Source organism: Oryzias latipes, chromosome 8 (assembly GCF_002234675.1).
Source record: "Oryzias latipes chromosome 8, ASM223467v1".
In the NCBI taxonomy this organism is placed as follows: Eukaryota; Metazoa; Chordata; class Actinopteri; order Beloniformes; family Adrianichthyidae; genus Oryzias; species Oryzias latipes.
Window position 1 is genome coordinate 16,062,911 of NC_019866.2, and position 21,576 is coordinate 16,084,486.

General features: G+C 40.4%; 1 protein-coding gene across 2 annotated transcripts in view; it reads left to right on the forward strand.

The window, feature by feature from the left end:
- The window catches only part of LOC101161560 (voltage-dependent T-type calcium channel subunit alpha-1H), a 132,950-nt gene that overhangs the window by 347 nt on the left and 111,027 nt on the right, over positions 1 to 21,576 (forward strand). For both annotated transcript variants that reach the window (XM_011478366.3, XM_011478367.3), the window contains exon 2: positions 781 to 1,214. In XM_011478366.3, the coding sequence (XP_011476668.1) occupies positions 805 to 1,214 (410 nt within the window). In that variant the 5' untranslated portion in view covers positions 781 to 804. The remainder of the gene's footprint in view (positions 1 to 780; positions 1,215 to 21,576) is intronic.

Below are 21,576 nucleotides of genomic sequence, written 5' to 3' on the forward strand. Positions count from 1 at the left end.
GTTTCCTTCCTCTCGGTGGGTTTTTGTTTCCTTCTTTAAAAAAAATCACAAGTACTTTACATTTTTCCGTTTTAAACTATGGTTTATATTTTGTTTTCTCTTTTACTCTTTGAATTCGTACCGAATCCATTCTTGAACACATGAAAGCAGCCTCAAACGTTTTTCATATTTACGAAAAAAAAAAAAAAAAAATACGGACCAACCAAGCCCATTAAACCCTCAAAAGAGTAAACTCTGTTTTTTTCAGGGATTATTATAACGAGTCTCTCTTTATTTCTGTTACAATAAGGATTAGTGCATTAATATAAAGGTTTTTTTTCTCTTCTTTGCGCATCAGCTGCCACCATAAAAACCTTCAGAGCAGAGAGATCCATCTGTTCAATCTCATAGCAACAGGAAGACAGATAAAAAAAAATCCGACTCAGTTTTGTCATTGAAACTGACTACAATTTTACAATAAAAGCTCATGAATTGCCTTTTGTAACTTTCTATTGTCCCAAAAAACCCAACTGTGCATTTGGGGCTTTTATTTTCAAAGTCTGCCATGAAGGGGTAGATGGAAAGATCATAATAAAGCTGTAAGGATTCCAAAGCTAGCTATGTTTCTTGATATGACTCCTTGTGTGGTTGGGAGGCAGATCTCTCTTTCATCCTCTGTCACTGCTCCTCCTGCCTGTAGAAAACCACCCGTTACTCCACCTGCACTTCTGTTTGCCACATCTCCGCCCCGCCTGTTTCTCTGCTTGTGTCTAACCTTTACTCCCTCTGATGTTTCTCCAGAGCGGCTTTGCCTGATTCTCTATCATGACTGATGGCGAGGGGAGAGTGCGCTTTCAGTACTCGGACTGCCCGGAGCAGGAGGAGGTGAGGCGCAACGCACCGAAGGCCGACAGGAACACCAGCCCAGGTCATGAGGTTGACCCCGGAAGAGGGCGAGATGAGGAGATGGAGAAGGGAGAGGTGGATAAAACCAAAAAGCGGGACAGCCGTGGTCTGGGGGGGGACGAATGGAGCCAGGAGGTTCAGGACAACGAGGTGCGAGAAACGGAACTCGATGTGGACGAGGAACCAGATCCCGCCAATGTTCGTGTCAACCTATCCAGCATCTCGTGTGAGGAGGAGCAGCCATTTCCCGCTCTGGCTCCAAAGGCTTTTTTCTGCTTAAAGCAAACTACAAGGCCTCGCTATTGGTGTATTCGGATTGTCTGCAACCCATATCCTTTCACAACCCTGGAAAAGTATCTATGGAGGGTGGTAAGATGTCATAACGCATGTTCACATTCTGGTAATTCACATCTACAGTGTGTGCGGCGGCTTAGACGTCTTTGAAAGTGTTGCATTCCCAAAGTTTGGTAGTGTTTTTGGACTAATGCAGTTTAAGAGGTTTGTTCAGGTCAAAGGGTTACGGGTCGTCGGTAGGGCTGGGTGATATGTCTTAAAACCACATTTATTTTCCACCAAATTCTATTTCTGATATAAACAGATTTTTTTCCTCTACCTTTACTTTCTTAAAAAATATTACAAATGATCAAATATATTTAACAAAAGCGCTTTTTAAAATATCTCCCTTAGGGAGTTGACCTGCGACTATATACTAGATGTAAAAATGCAAAACATGTGACGAGTGTTTTGTGAGCTGCTGCTAGCTTTAGCATCTCTTATGCTACATTCACACCTGGCTTAAAACGCGTTTTCAATGAAAAGTCTTTGTAGAAACATATATTCGCGTTTCAAGCTTCTGCGTTCAAAATTCTCGCATTGCTACGCAAGTTTTTAAGTTTGTTTTCAAGCTTTACGTACAACATGTGCAGCAATTGAACCCATGCTAATAGTTAAACCATTTGAACTTTGAGCAGTCAAGGACTCAGATTTGGTAGTGATGTATGAATGGCTTCCCTTTTTAATTCATGGAAGTTCCAAACGTTTGAAAATTGATCCTAAAGGAGAAATTGATAATTTCGGTTTTGGCTCGGCCGGAATTCTATGACACCAAGTCTTTCATAAATCGGAATAGAGCCCCGAAAGAAAAAGTCTGGAGAAAAATTCACCAGATTTGCACCGCTTTGACATTTCACAACTGTAGATGCATTTGCTTGTATCTGGTAACGACAGTTCAGTGTGAACACCGTATGCTAAAAGTGAGTTCAAAAACCCACGTTCAGCGCTTGTTTGAACGTAGCATTAGAGAGCAGAACTTCTCCCACTTTTAGTAGCAAACAGATTTTGTAGCACGCAAGTCTGAAGTAGGAAAACCGAAGTAGTTCCATAAACCTGAATAAACTGTTAATTCTTTGTGAACAAGTTCCTCTGGGCTAGATGTCCTTTGGCGAGAGACAGGCGGGTCGGCCTTACTCGGAACAACAGAAGGGTGCGCAATTTTTAATAAATCAATAAAATCGATTTATTGGCCAGCCCTAGTCATTGGTGAATTTGCGTGAATACGTTTTCAAATTAAACTTTCTAAAATATTGCATTAAAAAATGTCTTGAAACGGTTTTAGACGATTGGGTTAAAGTGACTGATTGTGCCTCCCTTTAGGTTATAGTTTCATTAGTATAGGTGAAAGTTTTGTTTGGATCTAGCGGAATTCTGGGTTCATCTTAAATATTGTATTGTAGAGCCAGAAAATACTGAAAATTGCATAGAATAAGAACCTGAAGTCTGAATGACTTCTGTTTTTGGAAAGTGCGATGTGGTGTGAAAAATCCCTGCATGCATACATTTGGGTCCTTTTTTATTTATTTATTTTTCTTGGGACACAGAGAACATAAATACTCATGCAGGTTTTAAAATGAAAATTAGGCACCTCCTAAAAAATGACTTCTGTCCTCAAGTGTTTAGTTTTGACTGCTGGGTCCATCCAGGAGGGTTTTCGTAACAGTGCGGCGTGTTATGGCTTCCTGTGTGTAGATAGATGGTGGAAGCAGATTCTTCAGAGGAGGATTGAAAGGTGTTTGAAGTTTGAAAAGAAAGGTTGCAGACACAAAGACAGGCTGCGGCAAACCTCAGGGATCCTGCATTTCTCCACCTGGGTTACCTGAGATGGCAGTAGAAAGCAAAGGAACAATAAACCGTGGTTAGAAGCTAGGCGGTGTGCAGAGATTCATTTACTTTGCCTCCATCGTAGATTATGATCAGCTCTGAAAAGTGGACTTGATGAATCATGAGATTGTCCGTCTGACACGGTGACGTGGGTCAAGCCCAGATTGATGATTCGTCACACTGCAAGTCAATGTGAGTCAGCCAAGTCTTCCTCACGACTCTCGTCTTCAAAGCCTTGGATCAGGTGTTACCTGGCCTGACTGAGACATATGCAGCAGACATGAAACAGGGTTTGGTGCACGGCTGATAAACAGGGACTTTGCGAGCGACTTCTTTGGTTTAGGAAACGAGATCCGTCTGAAGCAGAAGAAACTGGTTCATACAACATACACAAATTATGTTTTTTCTGAGATTGATGAATACAGTTTGTTTTTTTTTCTTTGTGTTGAGGCTTCAAAGTTTAAAGTCAGTGCAGCACAGACTGTATTTAGACTGAATCTTACACCTTACAGCCTGATGTCTTTCCACCTTTTCTGAGTCATTTCATGGTTTTGTCAGTTGAAAAAACAGTTGAACTATAAAAATTTTTTTATCCTACTATATAAGGGTTCCTAGATTTCTGGCAAACCATTCAAACCGTGCAATCTGTCAATGCCAAATCCGGCAATTTTGAGTCAGTTTGATTCTCTCACATAACTGCGTTGAATGTTTCAATGTGTTCTGGGTGATGCCCCGCCTCTAAATGTTGTTTTTATGATCGCAAAACCACCCAATTTCTGCCTTTTAACCCGTTAACACAGAATGTATCGCAGGTGACACCTAAAAACATGCGCTGTTTGACATACCGTAACTCCTCAACCACGATCAATGTGAATCCGCTGATACTGATGCAGAGAAAAGTGGTTTTTCATATCGGTTTTGCTCGCATATGCAACAAATCACTAGCGTAAAATATTTATTAACGGTGTAAAAATGCTTTTCTCTGTGACATTATCAGCTGATTTATGTTCATTACGTAAGCACTTCACCAGTGTAAAGCGCAAAGTTGCTGTTCTCCGTTTCAGAATACACTGGAATTACGCCAATCACATGATTGGATTACGGTAATCAAAACAATGTAAACACTGGTGCTAAAGCTGAGGTGTAAAAGAGTTAACGGTATCACACTTGCTCAATTCAATTCAATTCAATTTGATTTGAATAGCCCAAATTCACAACAACAGTCGTCTTGATGGGCTTCGCATGGGTAATTGAATAGTAAAACATAAAATCAAAGACTTGTGTCATCTCCATGGGAACAGGGGAACACTCATCAATATAGATATGTACTTTACGTTTGGTCAACAAGACACTAGCTAAACTTGAGCTGAAAATCCTTACATATAAGCTGTCAGTCATCTGTAAAACATTTGTTTTTGTTTCTGTTTACATAGATACATTTAGAAAACTGCTGTTTAGAAACATGTGTGTTTAGTCAGGATAAATGAATCATTGTACTGTACCTACAGAACACGGATTTACCAAAGAGGGTTCTTAAAATTAGCATTTTGTTCTTGGTATAAAAAATTAGAACGTTTTTTTATTTTTTTCTAGCACATGAAAATAAACACTACTTACACTTAGAATAGAAACACAGATGTGCCCCAAACAGAAACAATTTAACCCTTTAACACCGGAGTTGTTGCCAGCGACACCTTAATAACACAGGTCTTTGACATAGCGTAACTCTTTGACTGTTTACGTGATCAATGTGAATCAGCTGATTCTGTCGCTGAGAAAAGCGGTTTTTCATATCAGCTTTGCACCAACATGCAACCCATTACTAACGGGAAGTGTTGCATTTCAGCGCAAGGCTGCTTCTCTCCGCTTCAGAATCTGCTGGAATTAAGCTAATTGCATGAACGGTTGAAGAGTTACTGAAAGAATGTAAACACTGGAGCTAAGGCTCCGGCGTTGAAGGATTGAAGAACTTCCTGACCAGGTAGAACACTCCCCGATTGAAGAATCTCTCTAAGTGACGTGTTGTAAATGTTACTCATCTTAATATTCTCCAAAAGGTCACGCTTTCGGAGGATACCATGTTGTGTAACATACTGTTGGAGTGGAGGTTCTACTTCAGAGACTCACCGGCAGATCCTTTTGTGGTCAGCACAAAGCTGGCACATGTCTTTTTTTAGGAGTGATGATGGGCTTGAATGTTGTCTAAGGTGATGGAGGAGCTACTAAGTGGGACACACTACAGGCTTATCTTACATACTTACATGAAAGTGGGGGCAGGTTATCTCTTTAGATCTCAAGGGAGAACACTTTGTGTCTTTATGCCTAAAAATGGCGCAGACATGGTGGTCCACAGGAGTCTATGTAAATACAATCCAAAGCATAAATAGTCTGCCACTCAGGCAAAATGTAGAGAATGAAAGAGTTATGCATTTTTTTTCTGAAGCTATTATTTCTTTTCTTCTTTGGTTCTTTTCAAATTACTGCTCTGTGTGCATTAGCAGGAAGAAGGTCTGGATCTTTCCCAGTGCAGTTGCATGAGTCATTTATCCCATTTGATGATTAAAACAGGTCAACAGTTGCTCCTAATTACTAGAATGGCATTTTAACACAACATCATTTTGCCTTCATCTTTTTTATTAGGCTCATCATCACTGATCAGCTTTGTCATCTGTCTTTAATTACAACAACAATTTAAAGTGAGTGGCAATACTCGATACTTATTCTTCTTTGAAGTGTATAATAATATTATGTACAATAAAGTAAAAGTCCTAGATTAGGAAAAATATGTAATATAAGGATGGTGTTGGTAATGTTTGGGGTTTGCTCAGCTGCAATCAAGGAAAAATAATGAGTTTAACTTTTTCAATGCATGCAGGACCATTTATGATTGTTTGCCACTTACTTGCATGGTTTGATTGACCTTTTATTTATTTAGGAAATACATAAAAACATGATTTATTTATTTATAAAGTGATTTGCATTCCAAATGGGACGTATCCGTTGGTCTTGAAAAGCCAAAACTCCCTTAGACTTCTATTAAAAACGAAACAGCTATTACAAAGTCAATATATTTGTCAAAATAACCTCTCTTGCTCTTTTACCTTTTTTAACTTGTTCTTGCTAATACTAAATATTTTCACAATGTTTGATTGACAGATTCTTCAATGCCTGATTTTTTAAATTGTAGGGGTGTGGCCTTCCAAAAAGCTCACTCCTGATTGGTGAGAGTGGTTGCCATTATATGTTACTTAGAGCAACCAGGACAAAATAAATATATATACAAAAGGTTTTCTGTGGGTGATGTCACTCACTTGGTCCAGTTAAAGACAATGGGATTTGTAGGACATGCAGGAGGTACAAATTTTGTTTCGAAGACATTTTTGTTTTTTAATGATTAAACCACTTGAAAGAATGGGGAAACCTTTCTAGAAGGAAGATTTTAATAACGTTGTGACACATTGAATTAAACTTTATGCATTTCGCAGAAGAGAAATTCACCCGTCATGGCAGCTTAAAGGAAAAAGTAGCAATACAGGAAAACAATACCTGGATAAATAAGAACTGTCATCGACTTTATTGATCAAGATTTAAAAATAAAAATAAAACTTTTTACCTTTTTGCAGTCACTTTTCTGTCCGGTCTGTGGGTCCAAAGCGGCTTCACTTGTCATTGTGATACATTTTTTTTTCTGCCACAGAATTATTGAGACCATGATGCAACAGAACACAAACCAGATAGTAGTCAAGTCCTCAGCCAGGACAAAAGTTAAAGCCAGAGAAGACGGCACATCATCGTGGAAGTGAGCCATTTTCTGTGGGTGACGTCACACTCATTCGGTCCAGTGCTCATATACAGTCAATGCTTACAATTTACTCGGATTACAGTAGAGCCTGAAGTTAAACGATTTTTTTTACTTTAAAAAGCAAAACATTCCTACTAAACCTTAACATTTTTTTTAAATCATGGGTTTTTAGCTGCTAAATAGAATAGAATTTCCTCTTTTATCATCTGCCGTGTCTTTGCCTGCATACAGTAGTTTTCTTGTCATTTATGCAGAAACAATCAGTTTCTTACTATTTTTATGAGCATGGTAATTATGTCTGAAAATGACTTGATCTCTGCAGGATGAGGAAAAAAGACAGTTGGCCTTGTGGGTCGTTTCTCTGACTGCCACCCAGAGTCGCCTCCTGGGAAGAAAGTGACACTGAAAAGCTTCTTTATGGGAGTCTTATTGCTTGTCTTTCTGTATTTATACACTGTGTTATTTTGTGTGCGCCTGTGTGTTAGATGACTCATTATATTTGGCCTGTGATCGTCATGACACCAGATTGAGGGATGTTTGGTGCATATTACTGTGGAGACAGAGGGATTCTATCTTTCTGACGTCTGAAGTTCTGGCGTCTGCTGTACTGTCCTCACCCACACTGTGTGTAGTTCTGGAAAAGGTCAGGCAATTTAGGCCTGACTCCTCTTTTGCTTTCTGTAAACTTTCATAGACCTTTTATTAATTCCACCCCACACAATTCAATTGATCTGGAGTAAGACCCATTGTCATTGTCCATAGCAAACAAAGAATCTCAAGACATATCCATCCATCTCCACACCCACTATTGTACCGTTCAGGGTTACGCGATTGCTGGAGCCTATCCCAACTACTCAAGAGCGAAGGCATGGTACACCCTGGACAGTTCACCAGATTTGCATGAAACTATGTCGGTATATTTGCACCCTGCACGGTCAAGTTAGGGCTGCATTGTCAAAAATAACGTAGGCAATAAAATTTGGCAAAAATGAATTATTGAAAACCAGTTTATATACCATGTTATGAACTTTTATTAAAGAGTCTTGTTCTTTTACCAGCATGTGTACAACTCAAAGTGTACAAAGACAAGTTATGTAGCATGGAAGAAAAGATTTCCACAGTTGAAAATGAAGCAGCGATTTGGCTTACGGCGATCCAAGGAATGCCACAAGATGGGTACTAACTGTTTTTTTTTACAGCAAAGTTGCAATGATAAGAGAAAGCCTGTTGAAACTGAAAAACGGTTTTTGATCATATTTTACTGAAAGAAATTGAGGCTTCGAGGCTTCAGTCCAACTGAAACATAATTAAAACAAGGGACATCTAGTGCCCAACTGGAGAATCCACAAAAGACGTTTAGCAGGCAAGATAAAATGTCATCTGGTAATGTTTTTTTGAATTATACATAGTAATATATCCTATAGGATAGCTGCAACTACTTTTATGGCTAGATACAGGCTGTCTCGTGGTGAAAAATAAGAAAACCTTTAATGGGCATTCAGGTGGTTTGCATAAGAGTGAAAATGTTCATATACATTTTTTTCTACAGACATGGTGACAGGTGACAGGTCGTAGCAAAGACGTATACGACACGCAAGGGTTAAGTAGGTAAAATCCAGGTGTGTCATACAGATATTTCTTTTTTCTGCACGCTAACAGTCCGTTTCAGGCTGTTAGGGCAGTCAGGGCACCAACGCTTAACCCTTTAACACAGAGATGTCACTGGTGACACCTTAAAAACACATGCTCTTTGACCCACCGTAACTCTTTGACCGTTTACGCGATCAACGTGAATCAGCTGATTCTGACAAGGGGAGAAGCAAAGTTTTATATCAGTTTTGCACCAATATGCAACACATTACTCGTTTAAAGTGTTGTGTAATGGGGCAATTACGATTTTATCTGCAACAGATTTAGATGATTTACATTGATTGCAAAAGCATTTAATTACTGTAAAGTGTTGTATATCACCACAAGGTGACTTTTCTTAGCTTCAGAATCACTGGAATTGCGTTAATTGCTTAAATGGTTGAAGAGCTATGGTGGTTAAAAGAATGTTAACACTGAAGCTAAAGCTCGGGTATAAAAGGCTTAACTAAGCACTACAGTGCTCGGTAAAGGCACCGTAGGACAGCTTCCCCCGCATGTAGCTTTACAAATACTTTCAAAATACACCAACCACACAACAACTATGCTTTCCATGTCTAACAAGCTTCAAGGGAACTGCAAGACACACCTGTGGTCCCGTTAAGTTCTGCCTTGAAGATTCTCTTTATGACCCTCGGTGGGCCGGAAACAACCAAAAAACCCGCATCAACCCCTGTACGTGTGCATGAGACTACCTTTACTTGTTTGATTAATTTGCCTTTATTGCCATGTTAAAAGACAAATGTCTGGTTCCATTGAACAAAAGAGAAGTGAGACCTTTGCATTATTGTGGGTCACTATCATATTTTTACTTGCTTGTATTTTATTTAATATACAAGCCATAATGAGAATGTAAACCATCCTCCAGGTGCTTTATGTTTTGATAATATTTTTTCAAATTCTACAAAATGGGTTTGCCAGCACAGCGGTGAGGTATGTGTGTAGGTATGTGTGTGTGTGTGTGTGTGTGTGTGTGTGTGTGGTGAAGCGGTACTCGAAGTTCAGCAGAATCCTTGTTTATTTCCAGGGTCCATGTTTACCGGATGCTCCACAAAAAAAGAAGATCTGGAACTATAAGCGCTGTTTTATACTGAGTAATCGCAGTGTGTGTCCCAAAATGTGCAAATGTGGATCCTTGAGTGTGAGAGTGGGTCTGTGTGCTGTCAAGACACACACTGTGGGTGCAGATAAGGATCCATTAAAAATAAGTATTGAAGCTGCGATGTTTACAATTCAATGTTGGTTTATTGTAGATCAAAGGTTATCCTGAAGAACTCGTTGCTTAACCTGCCTTTAGTTAGCTTCATTTCAAACAGCCAGTCAGCCTCTTATTTTCTCTGACCATCCTAAATCATGTCATTTAACCAGTTGAATGATTGAGACAGACTTTTGTAACAAAACCAGCCATAAAAGTAGATCTAGTGCAGAGCTAATGCAGCTCTGCCTCCCCAGTATGTCTTTACACTCAGCAAGCGACCTGTCAAGTTCCCAGTAGTGGCAGTGCCACACTGATTGGCCATCTGATGCTGTGGGAAGGGCTTTTTTTCTCTTTTTTTCCCAGCAGCTGTTGCCATGGAAGCACATCGTGTTGATGATGATCTTGGAGTGTCGGCTCACCCCCTGAAAGCCCCTCTGGTTTGGCTTGCAGAGGAAACTTGGTGCAGGATAGTGCGTGCGCAAACTGAGGCGCGTGATTGGGGGCTTGTGGGGGAAGAAGTCAGCAGGGAACAGCAGAAGATAGGCGGACGGATGAATGGAGCCTAGTTAAAAAGTCATCAAAATAGAGGGATGAAATGGACTAACCGAGTTAATTATACAAACACTGTGGCGATGAGGCGAGTAGGAAGAGGACATGCAAAGACTGCCCATCAAGTTGCGTTCAGTTTTTAGGAAGCACTCCGATAATCTTTTGATCTGTTGCAAAAGCGGTCCCAGTGGTCTTTTAATTATGATTGTTGTTTTCAGCCAACATTTAAAAAACTAAGATCTCTGGGACATAGTTTTTTGCAGAGTAGATCTCAAAATTGAAATTCACCTCTGAGTTGTGGTTGGGACCACTGGCATAGAGCTGCCCTGCCCCCACGTCCCGTTACCCATAATTGAGAGCTCTCTGTTTACACTTTCTGTCACGAGTTTGCCACGCCTCACACACCCAACCTAACATTACGGTGCAACAAAAAAGGTGAACAATATCGAAACTACCCAGCCGTACAGTTTTGAGCCAGATGCCAGCTCGGACAAGGAAATCATTAACGTACACGGGTTTAGTTGTCCTCAAGTGGACGCATCAGATTGGAGGGGTGTAGGGAGCTTGTGGCCCGCCCAGTGGATTTTCGGCATCACCAATACACTCTTCTTCAAATGGCAATTTTCTCCTGATTCCCAAAGATTTGAATAAAGCAAAAACTCAGAAATGAAATTTTAGGCTTCATTTTCTCTTTAATATGTCCTCCATCATCAGAAAAAGGCCACAATTTTCATCGGAGTGGGTCTTTAACGAGGTCCTGCTGTTCAACAGCGGTGCACTGCCGTCAGCCAATCAGAAGTGCGAGGGATGTGAGTGCACCTCTCTGAGCTCTTGTCTTCCACTTGGCTCTCCATTGTCTTTCCCCGGCAGAGTTGAGGGTTGCTGCAGTGGAGATGCAAGAGCTCAACCCTGCCCCTCCTCCCCACCTCCTCCTACTGCCTCCTCGAAAAGAAAAAAAAAGATGCAGCTCAGAGATGTTGCTCTTTTTGTCGCTCCTTACATCCCTGTTGTTTTTTTTTTGCTTTTAATTTAAGATCTTGCAGTTTTCTATGGGTTCCAATCAAACACAATAGATCATCCATTCCCTCTCCGCATTCCCGCCAGTGTCTCGGCATTTGACACTAACCGACTCAGAGGGTCTATTGATGTATGTGCCTGAGTTGTTGATGTCCCGGCGAACTGCAGGTTGAGGTGGGGAAGGAATGGAGTTCAATGATTGCAGATTTATTTAGGCCATAAAAAAAATAAAAGGAAGGAGGCGAAAAGATGGAGAGTCAGCAGGAGTAATTGAAAAACCAAGAGATGTCAGAGGAGCTGCTGCGCGCCATCTCCTATTCAAGCCTGCTGAGTTTCATAAGCTGAGAAGGTTGGCGGGTAAGAGGGGGTTGAAGGTCGGCGCAGGGCTCCCTAGAGACGCTGCATCATCTCAGGATGGAGATGGTCTCCCCAAACTCCTCACATTGCGTCCTCGCCTGGATGCTGGTTTCTGGTTTTTAGGTCATACTGCCTTGTTGCGCATGCTGTTGAGTTGCTGCACTGCTGTTTTTAATGAGCTTTTCCTTGTTTGTGTGTTCTTGCCCCTCTCAGTCATGTCCCCACAGTTAATCTCCACACAAATAACTAATCTTTCTGCACCGCAGATCGCTTTAAAGCTGAAAAATAAAGGAGGGAGCAGTGGAAATGTAAAGAAAAAGCTCTTGGCCTTTATGCTCTGCATTAGAGAAGCTTAAAAAATGTGTTGACGAAAGTTTCTAACAAAGATCAGCACAAAAAAAACTAAACAAATCGTCAGACTGCTCTGTTGGATGCGTGATCAAAAATGATAAATTAGCTTGAATGCTTGCTTGAGTGCACATGTGTGAGCATGCGTGTGTATAAAAGAGTAATGTGGAGATGGATGAATAAATAAAAGATCTGGGATATCCATAAGCATCGAGCTCCGGGTTGTCATGGCGATGCAGACAGCACTGCTGCGTTTTTGTGAGTGTGCGATAATGTCGCTGCAACGTTTCAGTGAGTGAGCGTAACTTTCTTTTTTTTTGTAGTGCGATACTCGCTTAAAACCCCTCTCCCTCCTCCTTTTTTTTCTTCCTCTCCATCTCGGCTGCACTAAGAGGAGTTTGAATAGTAAAGCAGAAGAAAGAGAATATGAAATCAATGTTTGTACCCAAGAAGAATTATTTGCATATTTTTGTCTTTCATGCATTTTAAGCATGCTTTTTTGTTTCTTGCACAAAGTGAAACTGCATTGTTGTTTTCATGTTTTTGCTGCATAAGTGAGGCTCTCAGCATAGCAGCATTTCACTGGTATATCGTGATACCTGCGCATCTCTAGAGCCCTCAGCCTTTTCTTCTGTAGTTCTGCTGCTTTGCAGCATGGGTCGCTGCCTGGTCCCCACCCTGGACGCGAATGCATCTACCTGCGGTACAGGAGAGTGCTGACGGAGTTCAATCTGAATCCCCGCACTACTAAAAATGTGTTAGGAGGAGAAAAAAATGTAAAAACAGAGAGCAAGCAAGTGAGGGAGGAATACGTCTAGAACAGTGGGATTCTCTCACTAGAAACTCTACCTGGTTACCAGGCAACAGAAAATTACTGCTGAACATCGGAGCACCGGAAAAGGGAGGTTTTATCAGACGACGGCGTGTGTTCGTCCACATTTGAAAGCTGAGTCAATACGTTTATTATTTATGAAGCTTCTGTAGTAAAAGAGTACATGCTGATGGATTCTGGAGGAAGGGACATAAAGGGTAAATCAAGGTTCCCCAAGGGTTTTCTTTATTTTGCAAGGTATAAACACAAGTGTTTAGTGTACATTTTTTACGCAAACTGTCCTTAATCTCCTGCATGAAAACTGTGATTCAGTTCGTAAGTGACAGCATAAACCGAAGAGAATAGAACCGAGTGCCCATGCTGACCCTACCCTTCATTTTCAACCTTGAGTTGCTGCTCATGTTGGCTTTTTTTCGACTTACTTGGAATCCATTCGAGGATGTAACTGAACTGACTCTGAACTCACCGAGACACATGCAGAGGACTAGAACTCCTCACATCTGCTGGTTGTGCTGCATGGCTGGATAAAGACATCTGACCAATCCCAGTTTTAGTGGTTTACGTAATAATCTGCAACACATGCTGCCATTATAAAGCAAGAGTTTCTATGCGGATGACATTAGTTTGTGACATTCACAGATAATTACAACCATCAGGTCTCATCTTCTACAAGTTCCCCTCCAACCATATTTTTTGGACCACAAGGGCCACTTGAAATCTTTATTATGTGCCTTACAATCCGGTGCTCTTCATGTATAAATAATGGTTCTGCTTACTGACCTGTAACTCATTTTTTGTGGTACGTTGTGCTGAAAAACATGTCAAAGTATTTTAGTTTGACTTTGGTAAACTACGAAGCTGCACTGCTTACTGGATTGTTGGAGCACCACTGTAGTCAGTCAGTAGCTTGGGAGATTCATATGTACTGTGCGTCCACATAATGAACTGAAAAGGTGAAGCTATGGACGCACCAGGTACAGTATGTATTTAATTGTTGTTTTGACGTTGACAATCTTTAACACCTGTCCAGGGACTGTAGGTGAAAAATAGCCTTTGGGCTTATTCTGGCGCATTGCAGCAATGCTTTTAATGTGCACTGTCCCTGATAAATAAACAAATAAATATGACGTGTGTTCAAGAGCACACTAAACGCATTCTTATACACACATTTAGCCCACTTGTGTTCACACTGGACAAGCAGGGAGGGGCCTCTTCTATTCCTTTCTTTTTTTTTATTCTACTGTTTACTAGGGCATGTCCATCAACAGTTGGAAGAAGCTTGGTGCGAAATGTTGAAGGGGTGCAAATCTATTCAATGATGTCATTAGCAGCCGCCGTTCATCTACGTTAGCGCGTAGCTGCTAGCACTTGGAAAATACAGAACAACATTGTTTTTTTTAACTTTAAACAGACCATGAAAAGACAAAAAGTCAGTACTTACATTTAAATGTAAGCTTTTATCCTTTAGAACACACCCACCTGAAGAAATTAGTTTCTCTCTACAGCGCAACGCGGATCACGCAAAGGGGTTAGTCAGCCCTAAGTCCATAACTATTTTTTAACTATTTTTTTTTAAGGAAGGCCATAAGCCTTCCTTAAAAAAAAATAGTTCAGACTCCACTACAGCTCCAAATCCCCATACAATTGGAGCAATAGGGAGGAACCAGTGGGGTAGGAGGTGAATTCGATTTCGAGCTTGGTGTCATATAATTCTATCTGGGCACAAACCCCAATTATTCATTTCTCCTTCATGATCAATTTTCAAACAGTTGGTACTTCCGTGAATTTGAAAGGACGCCATGCCGCCGCCAATACCAAATCAAAGTCCCTAATTGGGCAAAGTTTTACCAGGTTTAACTATCAATGCATGTTCAGTGGCAGTGGGCTTTGTACAATAAAGACCAAAACCTGTCTTAAAAAAGTGTGTAACTGTGCCTGAACATGAGTTTTAATTGCGGAAGTTTGAGACACATTTAAGAGCGTTTAAATGGACTTTTCATTGGAAGCGCTCGCTTAAACGCACTTAGCCGAGGGTGGTGTGAACGTAACTTGAGAGTATCATTTTGTATTTAATATGTTATAACTGAACAATGTTAAGAGTTAGTGTGAATAACTCTTAACATGAAAAACAACATTATTTCACTAGAAAAACTTCCCATCAACCCCTCGGCCAATCGCATGGCTCTTGGCCCCTCCAAGCAGTCCAGAAAGTGAAGTCATACCACATTAATTCTTGTTTTGTTTCGCTTCGGTGTGCCTTAAGGTCAGTATAGCACGATATACGGTAATCATGGATCTTGGCTTTATTAGTGTTGAAATTGCCCAAAACTCTAAAAGAGTGATCTGTAGTAATCCACACATCTACATGATTAAAAGAGACCCAGTGAACCCTCCTCACTGAAAGTGATTGATTAGTCTGTTGATCTAAGTCGGCTTTGTTCGCATCAGCGGGTAGAAGACACCAACACAAGGTCGGACTCAACGAGTCAATGTGGATGGATTAAACTTCTGACAGTTGGGGTGATCATGTATCTCAGGGAGTGGGGGAGTCTGCTCAAAAACAACCCTTATTAGCTGCTGTGACCAAGGGACACTACTATTTAACACCCATTAGGCTGTAATGAAGGAACGCCGCTCTCAGTGTCTGCTGTCTGATGGACCTCTATTATCACAGTTCAAACGCACATGAAAGCAGCTCCACATACACTGTCATCCTCTTGATGCAGACACTAACAAACAGACATCCACACATGCACACACAGAGAGTCTTTGTGCACATGAAAGGCAGGATTGTGACAGCTGATCCTTCTGAAGGGCAGGAGGCCTGGCGTGTGTTTAACAGCTTGATTTGAACTGAAGTGGCTTTATAATGGTGCTATTATATGCTTGTCTCGAGACAAATGCGCATAGTTAGAACAATTAGCTACAACATCATAATGCGTCTGCAGCTCAGTTACTAAAACAAGCGGTTAAGACGACAGGGAAAACTGCTGAATGCTTAGTGTCCATTTTAGTATTACAAATTTATGCTTTCATACTTTTTACTTTAATGTGGGCACATTTGGTGTGATGAGCTTTCTTACAGGACCTTAAGTTTGTCTTCTGCATTGAAAAATACAATGGAAATAATGCTACCTTAGCTTCCACTGCTCTGCCTCACAGTTTCGATATTTTTATTTCTAGATAATACACTAACCCATAAAAATGTTAAAAATTATGAAACATACACTAAACTGAATTTTAGTTGTTTGTCTCAATCAGCTCAATATTTAGCTTTTTACAAATATTTAGCAGCTTTTTTTTTTTTTAGACAATTCAAATTAGTTTAGTTATAAAGCACCTTTTTCCAACTGATATTTTAAAACAAACAGAAAAAAAACACAAATAAACGTCAAACAAATCATGAATTGTTTCAATAATTTTGATTTATAACAACTGAAACTTTAGAAATAATTCAAGATTGTTCAAATTGTCCTCAAAAAGGTCAGTTCTCCTAATTATTTATTCACAAGACTTTAAAAGTTATTATTCTGTTTAGCTGAGTTGTCTAAATCATATAATTTACCATCTTTTGTTTTTGTATGACACTAAAAAAGACTCCCAAAAACGCTAAGCCACCTGCCAGATTTTGGGAATAAATACAGGGGCTACTATTAGAAGAGAAAAAAAAGTCAGAGGAAACAGAAAAAGGGCTTTCGACTTCAAAATAAAAGAAAGTTACATTTAACAGATAAAAATGAAGTATCTTTACTGCAAATATGGATTTATTGCTACAGGCTAATGTTATGAGGATGCTGCTAATAAAGTTGCACAAGAGGTAGATGTTTACTGTAATATTTAGAAAATTCCCGTTTTAGTAACCATTTGTAGGTTTTTATTTGTCGCACCTTAAAAGTCGTAAGGAGCTGAAGCTGCAGTCCAATTTTTTTATCTTCGAATTTGACAGTTATGGATTAAGGGAAAATCTATTTTATATTTTAATGGTTTCTACACACAATATAGTGTACAAATAAAGTTTAAAGCGGCTGCAGATATTTTAAAAAGGATGAAGATAAAGTAAAAAATCGAACGCCTACCTCAGCCTCGTACAGCCTGGTACGTGAAAATCTTGTTTGACATTAAACCTGTCCGTGTCCTGAAAAACATTGGGGACCTCTGATCTAACTGATTGCTACATCTGATCAGGGTTTTTTTTTTTTTTTTTTTGTCAGCCCAGGTCAGATTGGGTGGGACAGAAGTTATGGGTTTCATGGAAGCGTCTGTCTGGAGCCGGAAGGATAATTGCAGAGACACTGACGGAAACATCAAAAGCCACATTTCTACATGGTAGATTAATTGCTTTTAAAAAACGAGTTCTTATTTTGCCGTGAGCAACAGATCAGCAGCCTCTCAGATGATTCCTTGAGTCATACAGTCATAAGCCAATAACAACAACTTTACATTTAGGGTTGTTTAACCAGAGTTAAATCAGATTTTAATGCAAGGTGGAGTAAAATGTATTCATCATTCATAAATGCATAAACACTGACCTTATAATTAAAGAACTTGAACATTTTCATGAAATCTCACTTAAACTAGGGTCAGGTTTTACAAACAACAATGGAGAAAGTTGGATGGCAAACAAATAAAAGAATTTTCCTGTGCAAAGGATTTTCTTCCCTATACCATTGGCTTCAATATTTTATGATCAAACAAGAATCACAACACTGAACTTCCATGCAGCTTCAGCTGTATATTGCGTATAATGTTAATTAACAGATGTAAACATTCTTGTTGGTTTAAATACAGACAGCAATCATAGGCCATAAACAATGACTATTAACCTGTGTGTGAGCCTGTTTGCCTCACAGATAAAACACCGGGTCGATCCACAGTAAAAGACTTCAAACATTGTTAGGCTTTTAAAGACTGAGGGAATTCGGATCTATTCCCACGGTCGGATGTTTATGTGCTGGCATCAATGAAACACCTCCTGCAAAGCAGAGAGACACGTTTGAACTCCAGAAACATTTTCAGACTCATTTAAAAAAAGCCTCCTATTTATCTCTCTGTGGGTGTTTCAGCTATTTGTGTGAGTATTTCTATTTGACTGAGACGAGCATGATGTTTGTACCATGTTGCATATTTTTTCCTAATTTGGAAACTGGTGAGCTGCAGTGTGCGTTTGTGTGCATGCATGTGTGTTTGTATTATAGTGCTATATATTGGATTTAGCTTCTAGACCTACTTTTGTAATGCACTTGTAATGGTTTGCCAGCATGTTGGTTTGTCTACCCACTAACAAACACCAGACCTTTAATTCTCAAAAATATTTTCAAAGAATATAGTAAAAAACAGAAAAAAATTTGTTTTGCTATGTGCTTTCTGTCTATATCCATTGCCCAAATGTAGTTTCAATTCTTACAAGAATTCTTAGTTTTTTGTCTTTTAACTCTGTAATACTAGAGCTGCGGCCGGCAACAGGGAATAACACGTTCTGCTAACGCAACTAACGTTTACGCAATTAACCTAATTCCAATAGATTCTGACACTGAGACAATTAAATACTGCATAGTGTTGCATATTGGCGCAAAGCTGCTTTTCTATGCAACCTGGAGCCGGTCTTGTTAGCGTGTCTGCGTTTCTCCCACGAAAACGAACAACATTTGAACTTTTGCAAAGATGGATGTGCATAATGTGCATATAAACGGAACATGTTTTGCCAAACCAAGGATTAAGGTAGTTCTGAAGGCAAAAGTGAGTTTAACCCGGTACTAGCAAGCTGTATCTAAGAAAGTGGTCAGTGAGTATATGTTGTTTAATGGCACCAAAGTAGGATAATAAGTGTGGACCAGACTCAGCAAGGCATCTGTCCCATCCATCTACAGGGCTCCAGACTGCGACCAATTGGTCGCATTTTGCGACCAAAATTTGAGAGTGTGCGACTGAATTTTACATCCAGTCGCACATGTGCTACCAGTAAATTTGCCTCCCCCACCCTCCGGATTTTTTTATACATTAAACGTAGAAGGGGCACGTCAATGATCAATGAAATAATCAATGAGACGCGAGCGCACACGCACGCAGGCAGACACACACACTCGCGCACATACTCATGAAACGCGAGCACACACTCGCGTGATGCCCGTCTGTGAGGCGGCCACTGCGTGTGAGAAGAATAGGGAAAGTCACTGTAAGTGGCTGAATGCGTGGAGGGGGAGGGGCCTAGAGATAATCGAGCGCGCGTAAACATCTGTGGGAAGGAAACGGAGACAAATATCATCACAACCTGATATGTGCGTCTGAGCTATGAGCAAGCGAACTATTGATTCGTTCTTCCGACCTGCGGCTAGTGTACCAGTGACAGAACTACAGCAGGGGTCTCAAGCTTGCGGCCCGCGGGCTATTTGGGGTCTCCAAGTTGATATTTTGCGGCCCCCGCCTTAATATGAAGGTTTAATGTTACTGCAGCCCGCCAGTTTTAATGAATGACACTTTTTCATTGTCGTGCGCGGAGCTGACCAACCAATCACAGTGGGGTATATGACTCTTGGGGGCGTGACAATGACAGGGCTTGAAAGCAGGAAACCTGACAGCCCCCTCCCTCTCTGGACCACATGAAGGAGTTCCTTACTTTCCTTTTTAGAACGTATCTATTCGCTCGTAATTTTCTACATACATGCAGTCCGTGCTGAACTTTTCTCTGGGTCACACAGACCCGGAGGAAGGTTTAGGTTTTGGTTATGGTTACGGCGGCGCATCAAACGGTTATGTCGTTACGGCAGCACACCGCTCCCGCGGGAGTCGGGTCAGCTGAGGAGAATAAATGTCCCACACCTACATGCGTGACAGCTAACGGGGCTTGAACTTTAAACACGTGCGAGCAACAACAAGATTTAGTCTTAGACACACTGAAAATACGTGGGGAAAATACAACGATAGACGTGCTTGAGATGAACCGTCACCTCGCCTGGATCGTTTGGGAGACCGGTGGGGGGTGGGGGGTTGTGAGAGGACAGGAAGTTGGAGTTGTCCTTAAAATTGTACCCCTTAACATTGTAACATCCTTAATATTCTTCTCCCCCTTAGTGTGATCTGTGTTATTATATATTTTATGATTATTTTAATGTTTTATAATGTATGTAGCCTTTTTTTAATGAATTGGTATTTTAAATTATTTTAATTAATCACTCAACTGCAAAAGCCATCAGGACACATGTCCCATAATGCATTGTTTTGTAGTCTGTAGGGCAGCTTTCAGTCAGTTCAGTTCCCAGCTGTGTTCGGGTAGGTTTGCCCCTTGCTCCCACCCCTTTCTCGCGATATTTTTGTGATAATTGACAGTTGATGTTGGAGCAAAAAAATATATATATGTCACACACCAGGTGATCTGTGCAGCGTTGAGTTCACCTGGGTGATCTCAAACACGCTTATTGTGCATCTTGGCTGCACCTATTTAGTGTCACAAAGATAAATTTCCATCCGTTTTCTTTACTATTTCTACTGTCATGACAGTGATGGTGCTGTCAGTTTACCTTCTTGTTGCATCTTTAAAAGTGCAGAATAAAATGTGACACTGAATGTGAAACAGCACAGTGTAATTTCTGCATCTATTATTAAAGTATTTATTAGTAATACAGTGGAAATTAGTAGATTTGGTTAGCATGTTGGTATGCGCCCCTAAATTTTCTGGTTGTGCCCCTAAAATTTTCAGTTAGGGGCCACTGTGCTCCTAGTGAAAAAAGTTAGTCTGGAGCCCTGATCTAGTAACCCATCATTTCAATGCCTACTGTATGTTTCTAGATTGGGAATCTCCCTCAGAGATATGGTTTTAACTTTGGTTGGTACAGTAGGTCCTAATCTGCACCCAGAGGAGCCAGTTAAGATAGATACAACAAGACGGACCCCTGTGGTAGACCTTAGACCTGCCTCACTGATCAAGACCTAAAGAAATTGTACACGGAGAAGGACTATGGGCATCCATGACAAGACTGTTGCCCCTACAATTTGGATAGGTGGTAGATAATGGGATATTGGATGGCTAAGGTTTGGGTGAATGGAAATAAGCAAGAACCATCATGTAAATTAAGCCCAGTAAAACCTTTTTCTAAACCTTGAGGAGAACTTCGTAGGGAAGCCTCTTTGCTCCACCTGAGTGACCTCATTTATGTAGACAGATGCTCTGAAGATAGAAGGTAATGGGAACAATTGTTCCACGACAAATTGTCATCCACTAAATGGCTCTAAAAAGTAAATGAAATAAAATTAACAGCCCCCGATGGGAGCAATATTTTAATCAAATTGGTTAAATGAGATGATTAAAACTCTAATTGGACTGTAATAAAGTCTTTAAATGGAGTCACAACCTCAGTGTAAACATAACTAATGGAAGCATGAGAAAGATGAGGTGCTTCGTGAAGAAAAAGAGAGATGCTGTGAAAAAAAAGTCCATTGAAAAATGACACTTCAAAGAGAGAAAAGAATTGTGCTACAAAACCCAGTTTGGATGAAAAAGGACAAGGCAAGTGAGACGTTATTGATTAGTAATAGGATAGAGAGGTGAAAAAAAGGGAAGTTTTTGATGAAAGAGAATACAAGAAGAAGTGGAATTAAGGGACCGTAGAGGTATACTGCAGCATAACGCGCAGCTGCTGAAGCTTTGGTCAGCTGTAAATGTGTGTGTGAGCACATGTTTGTGTTTCAGTTGGAATGCAGGCAAACTTATAGAAAATCATGCTATTTTACCGTGATGTGTGGTTGCACCCGGGGGGGATCTGAAAGTGAGTGTTTTCTTTCTTTTTCTCC